This window comes from Ochotona curzoniae, unplaced genomic scaffold (genome assembly GCF_017591425.1).
Source record: "Ochotona curzoniae isolate NIBS_2020 unplaced genomic scaffold, NIBS_Ocur_1.0 scaffold_1852, whole genome shotgun sequence".
Lineage (NCBI taxonomy): Eukaryota > Metazoa > Chordata > Mammalia > Lagomorpha > Ochotonidae > Ochotona > Ochotona curzoniae.
This window is the reverse complement of record NW_024467087.1, coordinates 35,966,294-35,981,238: the sequence shown is the minus strand read 5'-3', so window position 1 is coordinate 35,981,238 and position 14,945 is coordinate 35,966,294. Positions and strand designations below refer to the sequence as shown.

The 14,945-nt window shown below is 45.0% G+C and overlaps 2 protein-coding genes across 5 annotated transcripts; both read right to left on the bottom strand.

Moving 5' to 3' along the window:
• Positions 1–525: 525 nt before the first annotated feature.
• Positions 526–1,580, bottom strand: TCEAL6 (transcription elongation factor A like 6). Its single transcript, XM_040999857.1, has 2 exons — positions 1,499–1,580; positions 526–1,155 (listed from the first exon to the last, which is right to left on the bottom strand). Exon 2 carries the CDS (start codon positions 1,129–1,131, stop codon positions 526–528), a length of 606 nt encoding a protein of 201 aa, XP_040855791.1. The 5' UTR covers positions 1,132–1,155; positions 1,499–1,580.
• Positions 1,581–11,440: 9,860 nt separating this feature from the next.
• On the bottom strand, positions 11,441–13,770 carry BEX5 (brain expressed X-linked 5). 4 transcript variants are annotated; one of them, XM_040999869.1, is made up of 3 exons: positions 13,570–13,770; positions 12,436–12,496; positions 11,441–12,017 (listed from the first exon to the last, which is right to left on the bottom strand). In XM_040999869.1, the coding sequence occupies exon 3, from the start codon at positions 11,993–11,995 to the stop codon at positions 11,654–11,656; it is 342 nt and encodes a 113-aa protein (XP_040855803.1). In that variant the 5' UTR covers positions 11,996–12,017; positions 12,436–12,496; positions 13,570–13,770; the 3' UTR covers positions 11,441–11,653. The 4 variants fall into 4 exon arrangements, with proteins under 4 accessions (XP_040855803.1, XP_040855800.1, XP_040855802.1 ...); XM_040999866.1 differs by having other exon boundaries at positions 11,441–12,021; positions 13,570–13,769; XM_040999868.1 differs by having other exon boundaries at positions 13,574–13,752.
• Between the last annotated feature and the right edge of the window lie 1,175 nt (positions 13,771–14,945).

The window sequence follows — 14,945 nt, the reverse complement described above, 5'->3', positions numbered from 1 at the left end:
TATGATACAGTTCCATAGGCTTTGGGATTTTCCATCCCTCTTCCCAAGCTCTCCCCACCCCATTTTTTCCCCTCTAGTATTACAATGGGTGGTCTTTCATGAACAGTCATAAGTTCATCATGCTGTTATTGAGGTGTTTCCCGACATTGAGAAATCATTTCTGAGTCCCTGAGGACCCCTCTCAGCCACCGTTTACCAGGCACCCTGCTTTTCATGGTGCAAACGTTGAGGGTTTTCTCAATGCAAAATTGCAGTGTGTCCACCATCAGACATAAATTATACTATAAAGACGGGCTGTTAGCACATCAGCGATTCTGCAAAAATTTGTATCGTTATATTACAAGGTACATTTGCAAGGGAGCAACTCCTCTACCAAGAGGCAGGTGCTGCAGTTGGATGAAAGGCTTTGCTGATCGGAAGTGCGACACCTAAAGCGAAGCATCTGCTTAAGGTTGAAGCCCAGGGAAAGTGGGGCTGGTAGCATTCTCAGTGGAGAGCGCAGAGCAGAACGCCAGGCCTCTGGCGCTACAGGTAGGGGACGTCGTGCAAGCCCCTCTGGCCCCTCCCTCCTCCCCGCACGCCCCGCACGCCCCGTTGGCCCCGAGGGGTGAAGGGATCCTGAACCTCTCTAGGCACCCAGTGGAAACCGCCCATTTTCTGCTTTTTCCGCAGCTCCTCCTGCGCCCTGGACACGTCGGCGCACTCGCTCAGCATCTCCTCGCTGCTGGCATGCCGGTCCTGGAAGTCCTCCTGGCACTCCCTGGGGGAGTCGTCCGTGCCCCGGTCCGTTTTCCGTTTGGCTTTGCGGGGCACGTAGTCTTCGGCCGGGCGCTTCTCAGCGGCGCGCCGCTCGCTCTCGGGCGGCGCCGCGGGGGCTGCGGGCTGGCCCTGGGTAGGGGGCTGGCCCGCCCCGGACGCCCGACCCTGCTTCTCAGGCTGGCCCTCCTTGACTGCTCGGCTCTCAGCGCCCGGCGCGCCCTGGTCCCCTAGCTGTCCCTCGCTCTTCCCCTTGCCCTCCTCCTCCCACTTGGCTTCCTCGTCTGACTTGTCTTCATCTTCTGGCTCCACTTCATCTGCTGGCTGTCCCTCGTTTTCCAGTGGTCCCTCGTTTTTATGGCGGGCTGTTTCCATGTCCAGATGCCCCCTTCTCCTGGGCTGGAGGCAGGGGCAGAGGGGAGGAGACAAAGAAACACAGGGAAGACTCAGGAGGTGGGGACACACGGCAGGTGCACATCCAACTTGTATCCCGCTCCCTGGAGGAGTGTGTGTATGGGGGGGGGCTTAATTCAGGTGTGCCCTATGCCCACTCCTTGCCCCTCATGTCTGAGCCACCAAGGGCCTGGCAGGCGCTGCCACCTGCTCCAATCCATCTCAGTGGGACAGGACTCCTGAATGGTGGAGAGGGGGCTCAGGTGGCGGGACCCGCATTCGGCCCAGACAGGGCCCTGCTCACCAGAGACTCTTCTGGGTCTCCTCCAGGCCTCCCCCTGTCACTGACCTGCAGGGGGTCCTCACAGGTTGCTCCTGCTCTCCGGCTTCAAGAGGTGCTGGGAACCAATGACGTGCAGACCTGCAGGCAGGGAGGGCACAGGGGCAGGGGCTGCGCGCTCCGTGGTCTCGTGAGGCCTCAGTCCTGGGCAGAATCCGGCCCTCCTCACCCTATTCCTCCCTCCTCTGCCTCCCCGCACCCCGCCGCCATTTCTGTCCAAGCCGCAGGAGACAAACAGGGATGCTGGCCCAGCTCCGGGTGGCGCCGGTGCCTCCTCTGCAGGCAGCGCCTGCGCCACCGCTCACTTCTCGCCCAGGTCGGTGCGTCTTCAGAGGCGCAGAGGCTGCGGGGTCTCGTCCCCAGGGTGCCTGCGTTTCACCGTCGCACTGCGGGACTCCCCCCTCCCCAGCCTGCTCCAACAAGATGGGGTTTGGGGGGCGAGGACCAGAAGGCTGCCACCCGGATCCCGGGCCCCCGCCCCCGCGCTGCCTACTCTGCTGCCCCTTCCTCCCGACGACCCCTCCCTGGCCAGGGATCTCGCTGCTGCCACCTGCACCGTGTCCCGGGTCCGCGCCAGTGGTGGCCTCCACACTGACCTGTGGGCACGCGGGACAGCCTGCACCTCCTGGAGCTTGCGCTGTTCTCTCACTGGCTGGGCAGCTCAGCGAGTGGGTTCTGCGCGGGGTGCAAGACAGCGGTCCAGCACCTGGAAAGGACCACAGGGTGGGCGTTGGGGTGTTGCCCACGTCTACACATTACTGGTCACATGAGTGCTGCGTCACTGAAGTTCGTTGCCCCTCCCCCTTGGCCCCCCTAAACCTCCATACCCAAAGTGCCAGGAAGCTCTTGATAGTGGGTTAGGAGTTGGGGGGGGGAGGGAGGGAGAACAGCACAAGGATTAAGAGGAAGGTGGTGTCACTTAGAAGAGGAGGAGGTGTATTTCTCATCCCTGGTGCTTTACCTAAAGCACCTCACAGCATCCTCCCACAGCATTCCTCAAGAATGCCTGTAACAGCTAAGTGTGACAGCTAAACTGAGAGTGTACCCGACTTTGCCAAAAGTCTCAGCCCCAGAACCCCAGGTGTAACTTAGAATGCCAGTTTTTTGTTTTTTGGTTTTTTGTTTTTTGTTTTCTGATCCTAGAGCTCGACTAGAAAGCTGAGCTGCTTTGTTGTGATTCTTCCCTGTGATTCTCTTCTCTCCTAAATCTAAAGTTCTCTCTCCTTGGATGGTGCCATTCATTTTTCTAAGTACTTACCTTTGAGGGAGCATCTGGACAGGCCATGACCCACAACTACATTTCTAAATTCCAAATTCTCTATCCTTAATGCTAGCAACCCACAAGTCACTGGGGCGTGGAGACATTCTTTCTTAGTGTATCCCTTTGCACGTTTTCATTTAATATATTTGTGTGTGTGTGTGTGTGTGTATTTGCTGGAAACCAGTGTGATAGCTCAGTTGGCTAATCTTCTATCCACTGGTTCACTCTCTCAGCATCCGCAGCACAGGCTGAGCCAGGTCCAAGCCAGGAACCAGGAACTTCCTCTGGGTCTCCCATGAATAGTGCAGGGGTCTGAGGACTTGAGGCATCCTCTGCTGCTTTCCCAGGCCATAAAAGAGAGATGGATTAGAAGTAGAGCATCCTTGTTTTGAACCTACATCTTTATGGGATGTCAGAGCAGCTTTATCTCCTATGCCAAAAGTTATAGCAGCTTATTTTAAACTGATTGATTTCAATGACACATAAAACTTTTCTCTTTTTACCTCCACTCACTTTGTATATTTTATTTAAACAATTATTTATTTGGAAAGGCAAAGTTAGAGAGTGAGCGAGAGAGTTCTTGCACAAGTTGGTTCACTCCCCAAATTGTGCAATGGCCAGCGCTGGGCTTTTCCAAGCCAGGAGCCAGGAGCTTCTTCAGGTTTTCCACACAGATGCAAGAATTCAGCACTTGTAGCACCCTCCATTACTTTCCCAGGCACAATAGCTGGGAATTGAATCAGAAATGGAGCAGCCAGGACTCAAATTGGCATCCATATGGGATACAGACCAGCACACAGCAGCTTTCCTCTTAAGCCATAGCACTGGCTCTCTCTTTGTGTTTATGTCACAAATTACATTTTCATATATTGAGTATTCTTTAACATAGATTTACATTTACTTTTTGTGTTTTAGTTGTTTCAATTTTATAAAATAATAAAATTCAGAAATAAGATTATAAGTCAAAGTTAAGGTGATGCACATTTTAATGTTTTCCATATATGTGTTTTTGCTGTAAAGTTTTCTACTTTTGTATGGCTTACAGTTATTAATTATCAGCCTTTCCATTCTACTTGAAGGGATCCTTTTAGAGGTTTTTGATGGGGCAGGGCTAGTGATAACGTATTATGTATTCCCTCAGTTTTTATTTAATTGTGAATGTCTAACTGTTTACATTATTTTAAAATACTTATTTAATCTATGTTAAAGGAAGAGGAGAGAAAGAAAAAGAGAGAGAGAGAGAGGGAGAGAGAGAGAGAAATTGATTTTCTCTGAGTTTATTCACTTTCCAAATGTAAGGCTGGTTTGGACCATAAGACCAAAGCCAGAAGCCAGGTATGCCATCCATTTTTCCTGAATGGAAGCAACTCAGGTAATTGGACTGTACTCCACTGCCTTCCCAGGAACATTAGCAGGAAGCTGAAGTGGATGTGTGGAGCAGCCAGGACTCAAGCCAGCACTAAAATATGAGATGTAGTTGTCCCAAGTAGCAGCATAACTCATTGTACTATATCTGCTCTTTTCCCTCATTTTTTGAAGGACAGATTTTTTTAAGCAGAAAACTTTTTATTTCTGTATCTCCACACTCTAAATATTTCATCCAATTGCCTCTATCTAACCTGTGAGATTTTAGTTGAAATATCTGCTGATAATTGATATGGAAGATCAGCTATACATGTTGAGATGCTTTCATTTGTTACTTTCAATATTCTTCCTGCCTTTGACTTTTGCTGGTTTTATTATAATGTATTTCAAAAATGATCATCTTTAGAATTATGCTACTGAAAATTTACTAAGTTTCTTTTTATGTAAAATTGTCTTCCCTCAAATTTTGGAAAACTTTAACCACTGTTTCTGTGGTTCTGCTTACTTATTGTCACTTTTATTCTTTTTGTTCCATAGATTCAAATATTTTCTTTAATATTTACAATGATTTATTTTTAAATTTGAAAGGTAGATTTACAGAGCGAGAGAGAGATCTTCCATACACTTCAGTCCCCAAATGCTTGCAACTTCAAAGCCAGGAGCAAGGAGCCTCCCTTGGGTCTCCTATGTGGATATATGGACTTGAACCATTCTCCCTTGCTTTCCCAGGTCACAAGCAGGGAGCTGGATTAGATGTAGAGCAGCTGGGACAGGAATCAATGCTCAGTGGGATGCTGGTGTTGAAGACAGAGATCAATATGATGAGCCACTATGCTGGTCCCCAACCTCAAATATTTTAAATGATCTATCCTTTAAAAAGGATAGTTACATATTTATTTATTTATTGGAAAGGCAGAACAACAGAATGAGAAGGAGGGAGGAAGGGGGAGAGAGAGAGAAAACACTTTCATCCACTGACTCACTTCCCAAGTGACCTCAAACGCTGTGGCTGTGCTAAGCCATTGCCAGGAGCTGAAGCTTCTGGGCCATTTTGCACTGCTTTTCCAAGTCCTTCAGCAGGAAGGTGGGTCAGAAGCAGAACAGTTGGGTTTGGAACCAGAACTCTGACATGGAATTCTGGTGTCTCAAGTAACAACCTGCCATGCCACAATGCTAGCCCCTAAATGAGCTATCTTTGGTTTCTCTTCTGCATATTCAATTATGTTGCTGAATATCTCTATCAATGCATTCTCCTGGTCCAAAAGCTTATTTATTATTTCTACCTTTATGTTGTTATTCTCAGTTTGTCCATTTAGTATTTCTCTGTGCACAAGTCCAAACTTCCCTCCTTTGTGTATGTTATGCTAATAATTTATAGTCCGTAGCCATCTGTGGTTTTGCAGCTAATCCCTCTTTAGCTTTTTCATGCACTATGAAACCTGTCACTGTTTTAAGATATTCAAATTATGCCATCCTTTGCGTCAGGGTTATGAATCAGTTGAGACACATACCCATCTTCAGGGTTGGAGAGCCACGGTCATTTGAATATTTATGACTGCATTTGTGGACCATGCAGAAGTATCAAGTTAATAATTACCCTGCTATAGATTAATTCAATTTTGTTTCCTGCCTGTGGTTGCTTTGTGAAGGGAGAAGGGAGGGAGGGAGGGAAGGAGGGAGGGAAGCAAAAAAATGATTTTCCTGGCTTTATGCTGCCCTCCTCTGGATGTTTCTCATTCCTGCTTTAGATAGCCGTGAGACAGTTAAACCAGATTTTTGCAAACAAGTTCCTCTGTCTGTTTCATTCTGAGGCAGAACCAGCAATTGGTTGACTTCTTTTGACTGTGTTGTGCTGTGAGAGAGAGGGAGTGAATGAAACAAGAACAAGCAAAAACTCCCAAATTTCCCAAAATTTTGATTGTGTATGTGTGTGTTTCCCCTAGTTTTAGTGTTCACTTGGTTTCTGAAAAGTCTTCATAGATATTTGTAATTCCTCACACATATTTTACTTACTTGTTTCTATTTCTTGGTGGTGAAGAGTCTCAGGTTTGTGGGGCAAAGATACTTCAGGATTTGGCTGTTTGTTATAAGGAGTCCGTTTTTTCAGTGCCACTATGTGTACAGATACTTTTTCTTTATTTTTTTTTAAAGATTTATTTATTTATTTTTATTGGAAAGGCAGATATACAGAGAGGAGAGACAGAGCGGAAGATCTTCCGTCCGATGATTCACTCCCCAAGTGAGCACAACGGCCAATGCTATGCCAATCCAAAGCCAGGAGCCTCTTCCGGGTCTTCCACGCGGGTGCAGGGTCCCAAAGCCTTGGGCCGTCCTTGACTGCTTTCCCGGGCCACAGGCAGGGAGCTGGAAGGGAAGCGGGGCTGCCGGGATAGAACCGGCGCCCATATGGGATGCCGGGCGTGCAAGGCGAGGACCTTAACCACTGCGCCACCGCGCCGGGCCCACAGATACTTTTTCAACACAAAAGATGAAGCCTACCTGTACTGCTTTGTTGTGTTATACTAAGGGAACAGGAAATTATGGGCCTTGATCACCTGCTGTATGTCGGGAATATGTCAACTACTTTGCTTTTACACTCCACATTTCATGCTAAGGATAGGGACTCCGGAGACCCATGATAAGGAAAGAAAGAAACACAACGAGGTAACCTTCCTGGGGGCCTGCGGGAGAAGCACAAACAAGAACATTTTCAGATGTTGTTGCACCTGTTAAGCAAGCTGATTGAGAACTCAGAACTTTCTAATTTGCTCACAAAGAATGTCTCATTAGCATACACCTCCACAGTTCAGGGTGTATTTCCTGTTTTAAGAACATAAAAGTCTGAGCCAGGGGGTCTTGATATGTAATAGTCTGCTGCAAGGCAGACCCTTTTATTGCCGAGGAACTTGTCTGCTTCTTTTAAATAAATGTCCTTTGCTTTGCTCTCTCCTTGTCTATGTGCCTCATTCTTTGTAATCGTAAGACAAAAGAGCTCAGCAGAGAAGAGAAGCTGTCATTCAAGAGGAAGCTGTACTCCACAAACCTGGCAGAGAGGAAAAGCTGTGACCTGAAGGAGAGAGCTGTAAACGAATATGGAGTAAACATGGCTCATTGCTACTAAGAAACTGTGTGAACTTGCAGGACAAACGGCCTATGTGACCTTTAGCACTGATGGGCTCCAGTGCTCATGAATCAAGGCCCAAGTCTGGTTATCTCACAGGTGGTTTCAAGTAATTAAATTGGTGGTTACCTTAATTACTGGACCATGGAAGAGCCAGGCATGGGCTGTGCAGCCAAGATAGGTGGGGAATGTATGGTATTTCCCTCTCACCTTGCAGGCTGTTGTGAATTTTCCCTTTTCAAGTTATTGTGGGCTGCCAATATAAAAACCTTGTGAAAGTGCTGGTCTGAGCCATATTCTATGATGTTAATAAAATTACCCCATATTTCCTGTAGTTAAACATTATGAAAGCAGCTAAAACAACTACATTTTCTATGCTCGAAAGAGTTGTAAGGACAGGCTAACCTTTAGGGTCACAGTAACTATATTTTTTGCCGTAGCAGTTTCATCCCATATTCCCATCACTTCTGTTAGTTTGTAAGGTTCTTATCAAGCCATTTCCCAGAGGTATGTTACATGTCTGGACCAGATTCTAGGGAAATGGGTAGGCACACAATAAGGTGTCCAGAAACAGCATGGGCTTAATTGTACTCCTGTATGTGGTTAAAGGACCACTCACCAAGACATTATCAGTAACATTAACTCCCAAACTCACATCGGTTGCAAAAGCCATCAATAGATTATACAATTCTTAGTGGTGTGGTTGAGTGTCCATGCAAAACTGGGGTGAAACTGCATCAAGGTGGTCAGAGAGACATCCCCAAGGGCCCTGCCAAACAAGAGAGCTATTTTCTTCACACCTTCGTGTCCTCCACACCTACTGCATGGATTCCAGCAGATGATTCTTTGTTTCTTCTTAAGTGAGTTGGACTGAATTGTTTGCAAGTCAATCCTGAGCTCCACTTTAAAATTTTTTCAGGTTATTCAAAGTTACATTCACGAGAACATATGTACTAAAACAATGGCATAAAATGAAGACAATTTTCTCTTATAGAAGGGCACAGTCTAATGAGAAAATAGTACCTGCTGCATATAAATTAATGAGGGCCTTCAGAGTGCTTTCATAAGTCCTAATGGGTATCCCCCCTGCCCCCCGTCTCTTTCTCTCTCTTTCTTGGGATGAATCAGGAAGTATCTGAACATGAATTAAAACTTGGGCCTACATTATAATTTACTTCGTTGCATCTACTCTACTGCTAAAACAGAATGTTACATTCATCAGTGATAATCACAACACAGTTTTATTATAAATGAGAGGCAAGGTAACCGACTGACCAGAGAGCCAGGACCAACATCTCTTACCAGAATATGGCTCAGACCAGCACTTTCACAAGGTTTTTATATTGGCAGCCCACAATAACTTGAAAAGGGAAAATTCACAACAGCCTGCAAGGTGAGAGGGAAATACCATACATTCCCCACCTATCTTGGCTGCACAGCCCATGCCTGGCTCTTCCATGGTCCAGTAATTAAGGTAACCACCAATTTAATTACTTGAAACCACCTGTGAGATAACCAGACTTGGGCCTTGATTCATGAGCACTGGAGCCCATCAGTGCTAAAGGTCACATAGGCCGTTTGTCCTGCAAGTTCACACAGTTTCTTAGTAGCAATGAGCCATGTTTACTCCATTTCGTTTTCTATTCTACAATTTAAGACTACAGAGTTCTTGATGTATAGATTAAATAGATTAAAGCTTTTAAAAAAATTCTTAGCCTGTACTTCAGGCAATTCTAGTGTAGATTGTCTATACAGGTTATATTGATAAATACAGAAAGTGATAATGCTTTTAAGTACATGTGTAAATGTTTGTGTTTAACGCTGCTTCTCTGTGATACATTTTAAATTGCAAACTAAAGTCTGTAGAAAAACAACATTAGTGAGGCTCACTTGGATTCATGTTTCTGGACTCTTCCCTTGCTAAGATTAGCTACTATATCCTACAGCTTACAGGTCTTGTACTGTACAGTGACAAGACCAAGATAAACGGACCAAAATACTTACCTACAAGAAGGGCAAGAAGGGCACAATCTAGTGGGGAGCAGTGATGATACTGGAAAATGTTCAACTTACAAGGCACCCAGTGGCTGCCATCACTGATCCCACCTCCAAGCTATGATTTGAAGTCTATTTGGTACCATAAACTTCGAAGGCAAGGAATAGGGGAACTTCTATGAATTCATGTAACTTAGTATGAGTAGAACTACTGGGTACTTCTGGAATGAGGTGATATGGATCAGAACAGTCTTGGGAACACAGAACTACTCCTGCAACTCCCAACTAAGTAAGGAGGAGACTTGTAGCAATGTCTGCAGAGAAAATAGTCAAAGAGAATGACTCTCATTCATCGCAGAATGGAAAGAACACTCTACTTCTGGGCACTGTATCATCAGTGTCATTCTGATTTGCATAAGGGAAGGGAATGAGGATTGAACTGTGAGAAAATCCTGGAGTGTGGTACTCCATGGAGTGCTGACAACACAGATGAAGTATATACCTGGCTAAAGTATAAATCTAAAACCGGGCAGGGGGGACATTCTTAACATTTTCAGAAAGTGCAAAATGTATATTCAGACCATTGTGGTGCCAAAGAAATAGTTTTGTCTTTTTCACCTTTATTATCCTAGCACATCTGCAGTGGTAGGGTCTGCAGAGGTAAGAATGACCAACAGTCATGTCACTGTCCAGAGAACAAATAAAGACAAACAGAATGAAAAAGCGAAATTTACCTGGTAGCGGATGTGATTTTCCTACATGTATTCTTTGGACCCTTTCCTATAAATAAATGACAACTAGAGTGCGAAAGTTCTGCATGCGTGGTTAGAGACAGCCAGAATACTGTCATTAAATTTCTTTTTTTTTAAATAAAAGATTTATTTTTATTGCAAAGTCAGATATATAGAGAGAGGAGGAGAGACAGAGAGGAAGATCTTCCATCCTGTGATTCACTCCCCAAGTGACCGCAACAGCCAGTGCTACACCGATCCGAAGCCAGGAGCCAGGAGTTCTTCCAGGTCCCCCACATGGGTGCAGGGTCCCAAGGCTTTGGGTCGTCCTCAATTGCTTTCTCAGGCCACAAGCAGGGAGCTGGATGAGAAGCAGGGCTGCCGGGATTAAAATCGGTGTCCATCTGGGATCCCAGAACGTGCAAGGTGAGGACTTCAGCTGCTAGGTCACCATGCAGGACCCCTCTGTCATTAAATTTCATTCCCTCAGCAGCCCTATAAAGGCATAAGCTGCTTTTATTTTTTTCAAAAGTTTTATTTATTGATTGATTGATTGGAGAGGCAGATCAAATATATGCAGAGAAGGAGAGACATACAGACAAATCTTCCATCCACTGATTTGCTCCCCAAATGGCCTCAATGACTGGACCTTAGCCAATCTGAAGCTAGGAGCCAAAAGCCTCATCTGGGTCTCCCATGTAGCTGTAAGGTCCCAAGGATTTGAGACATCCTCTGCTGCTTTCCTAAGCCACAAGCAGGGAGCTGGAGGGGAAGCTTGGGTATGAACCACCACCCATATGACTTCCTGGCTCTTGCAAAGTAAGGATTTAGTCATTGAGCCATCGCACTGGGCCCTACTGATTTCATTTGATTAATGAACAGGCTGACTTTAGATAAGTGTGTGTATAGTAAATAACAGATTTGTTCTTTTACGTTCAAGATCCAGAGATAAACTGAGATTTATATAGCATTACATTATTTTAACTATCTACTAATTGCTCTTTATAAGATGATTGGCATTTCATTGCTGCTTACATTTTGCTGATACATGTAAAATATACATGTTTTGGAAAAGTCAGGAAAAATAAAGAAAGTACCAATAGTTATATTGCTTAGATATAACACATCTTGTTTTATACATTGCATTTCATATATTATTTTAAAATATATTTATCTGAAGGAGATTTTCCATGCCCTAGTTCACTTCACTTCATAACAGGGATTACCCAGACCAAAACCATGAACCAGAAGGACAGTCTAGGTTTCCCGTGTGGGTAGCAGAAATACACCTACCTGAGTCACACTTACTACCTTCCTGAACATTAGCAGGAGGCTGGAATTGTAAAGTGATGTGGACTCAAATGTGGGATGTGGATGTCCTAAGAGGGATCTTAATGTCTAGAGCAATAGCCTCCCCGATATTACGAATAGTGTGAATATATGTGCTTTAAGATGAAATAAAAACACCCATTGATTGCTTTTTAAATTGCTTTATTAACTTTATGATGTGAGATGAGCATCTTTCTACGCAAGTTGATGACACTCCCCTGCTGACAGAAACAGAGATAAAGTCAAAGAGGAAAATGTGCAATCAGCAAACAGCAAGAGAACACCAAAAGATTCACTGTTAAGCTTACATCAAGAAATGTTAGTTTGAAAAGCAGGGGGATTATTATCATTAGCCTCAAGATTCAAGGCATAAGGCAAAATTCATCATGATGATCATGGTGAGGGGGGTCCCCTATAAGGATGCGCAGACTGTATCTCAGTTGAAGCTCCCTAATTTTCCTCCTTAGCTCTCTCATCTCCTCCATGAACCGTTCCATGTCATCTGCTTCTCCATCTATCAAATCAATGTTATTGGCAAGCCTATCATGCATATCTTCTTCAAAATCCTGAACAGGTGGAACCCAACCCCCTCTAACATTGCCAGCAGGCTGCTGGCCTTCACCGCCTTCTATGGGACGGGCTTCCTCCTCGTTCTTCACTGGGGCCTGCTCTTCGACTTTACTTTCTTTGGAAACATTTTCCATGTTGAGAGTTTTCCTGTTTCTTCTTTCTAGGAGATAAAAACAAAAACAAAAACAAAAAAAAACAACAGGGAGAGAGTGAGCAGTTAATGTTAGTATTCAGAGCTCGCTCTGGCAGGTTTTTCTCACCAGAGACTCCATGATACCTCTAGGGGGCACTCCAGTCCTGATCCTGGTTCGAAGTCCACCATTTTCTTGGAAAATCCTTCTCAAGGCCACTCCCACAAGACTGTACGACAGGATAGTAGGGTAGTGGTTGAGGAACCATACCTCATCTCCCAGGGATCTTGATAATCCCTCCAGGGATACCCCAGAACTCATCTCGTTAGGCCCTTAGGCCTTCACCAACAATGTTACTACACTTGTGTGGGGAGATGGGGTAACCCAGATTTTATTTTGATCCCTGATATTTCTACACCACAAGATCCCAGGCACCCCCCTACCTGCAGTGACCAGAAGCTTTCTTTCAGCCTTGAAATCTGCTGCACCTAGAGAACTAAAGACCTGCAAATAAAGATACGACAATGGTCAGGACGGATCAACTTGATCAAATGCTGGTATTGGGGCCACCAGCTCCACTGTTGATATAGAGCTCTCCTAGTCAAATATTGCCAACTTTTATTTCTTTTCTATCTTTTGGCTTCTTTTTTCCACTGTGTAACGGTTACTTCACCTTCCAGAAAGAGTGCAATCAATCAAAGTAATTATTTTAAAATAATTCTAACCTCTTCCTGAGACTTCTATTCTTCACAGTCTTATCTCAAATTATTATATATATTTTTTGAAAACAGATTGACAGTTTGTGTGGTGGAGGTGTGAGACAAGCTTGCTCAGTGGAGACGTGGTTTATTCACAAAGCATTTCAATCCAGATATGCTTTAGGGTCATGTGAGACCCACTGCCCTATCCCCAGATCACCCTGTTCTCATGCCCACCATTTTAGGCATCAAGATGGACGATGGGCAAAGAGGTGTTGTGGATATAAGTCAGGACTCACTGAAGTCTGGGCGTATTATCATTCCTAAGCCAGGGTCTATAAGCAGTGCCCACATTTACATTTATCTGCAGGAACCAGAAACAGCTTCTAGCTCCTGCCTCTATCCCTCGACCAGAATCCTGTCTGCTCCTTCGTGGCTTCCCTGACCTACCCCCCGCCCCCCTCCTTTGCAGCGGTTACCCGCCCCGCCCCCTGCAACCTATCATCTCCGACTCCAAATAGACTGACCATAAAGAAACGATACAGACAATGCAGGCCTGGGATCCACACGGAGTCCCTCCTCCTCATCCCCAGGCCTCCAGTTACACCGCCACTGGCGGCCCTACAGGAATTTTGCCATTTTGTTAACACCTCTCGCAGTTTTCTGCATGCAACAGACCTTGACTGATCACCAGCCTCCAGGAAGATCCCAACGCGCACCCACTCTCAATAGCGGGACTGCCGGCCCCTCTTCAGCTCTTTCAGCTAATTTCCCCACCCCATTTTTTCTGCACAAAATGGGTGGGCATTGGGGAAGGGGTAGCATATGCAATATAGTCTTTGCCCTTTCCATCCCCCTCTCCCCTCAGTCTGTGCTTACCAACCTGCCAAGGATCTTGTTAGCTTTCACGGCTTTCCTCCTTCCTTGGACAACAGGCTTGCCCGCTTTTCAGCGCGAACAATGAGCTGCTGCACCGCCACAAACGACCGCCAGTCCGCAACTAGGAGGAGAGAAAAACGCAGCCTCGGCTCTGGACCTCGCAAAGGCCACGTCACTGTGAGCTCAGAGGCGCAATTACCATTCACACCTGCAGTGCGGCAGAAGGGTGGGGGGTGGGAGCGTGGGCGGAGCCCCGTTTCTCCTCATTCCAGCCTTCTCCTCTGCTACCACAAGCCACTGCCCGCCCCTTTATTTTCATTTCTTATTTAGCAATTCCTAGGCCAAAGGGGTCTTATTAGTTTCTAGTTTGCGTTTATCTTGTCCGGATTTCTGCTGGAGCTTTTTAAAGAATTGTTTCAGCATATGCTATGTCTCTGAATGCCTATTCCTCTCCCTTTGACCATTCCAGAAAGTAAATCCCAGAATTTACCCTGCCATCCTGGTTGGTTCCAGATTGATTCAGGTTGGCGAGTTGTGACAGAGTGAGATGAAAGCGGCAGGAGGCAAAATGAGGTTACAAAATCTGGAAGAGCGGTGCAAAATGGCATTTAAATATTTTTATCTTAATTATTTTATTTTTGTAGAGGGATGGTTGTTTTAAATTTGCCATCTGCATATTATCATTAGACTATATTACTGTTTTTAGTTGAAGAAATGGGATTCCAGTCGTAAGACCTGGCAACTCCCTTGTGTTGCTTGGATCCTATTATATATAAGAACTCTCTTCTGCTACTTTTAAGGTCTTTGAAATATAAACCTAAGCTGATGAGTCCCCTGGTAAAAAATCTGTGGATCTTCCCAGGAGGTGATGTACCTTGAGCTTTACTGGGAGATATTCACATCTTAAGAGCTCGTGACAAACCGTGTCTTCTAATTTGGGTTAATGTCTCCTTAGTTTTATAAGAAGCACTTGCTTCTCCTCTAAAGTAGATTCCCAGTGGAGTCTTCCAACAGAACAATGATTTAGGGATTTTCACTGATAGATTAAAGACATTGTAAAGCTTCAAAATTAAAATAGTGTTGTACCTAAATAAACATAGATAAATGAACACGAAGAGAAAGCTCACTGTGCAACTGAGACACACAGTATTGTTAATAAGTTGATTCAAATATTTGGAATCAGTGACAAAAGATTAAACTATGAAAAGAAATGATGCTTGGATAATTGTCCATTTGTAAAAGTAAGGAACTGACTTTTGTCTTTCACACACTTTCAGAGGAACACAAAATGTTTAGAGAAAAAGACATAAGACCATTAAAACAGAACATAAGAAAGGGTACTTGGTATATAAGCTTAGGATGAAGACGTTCTTTAA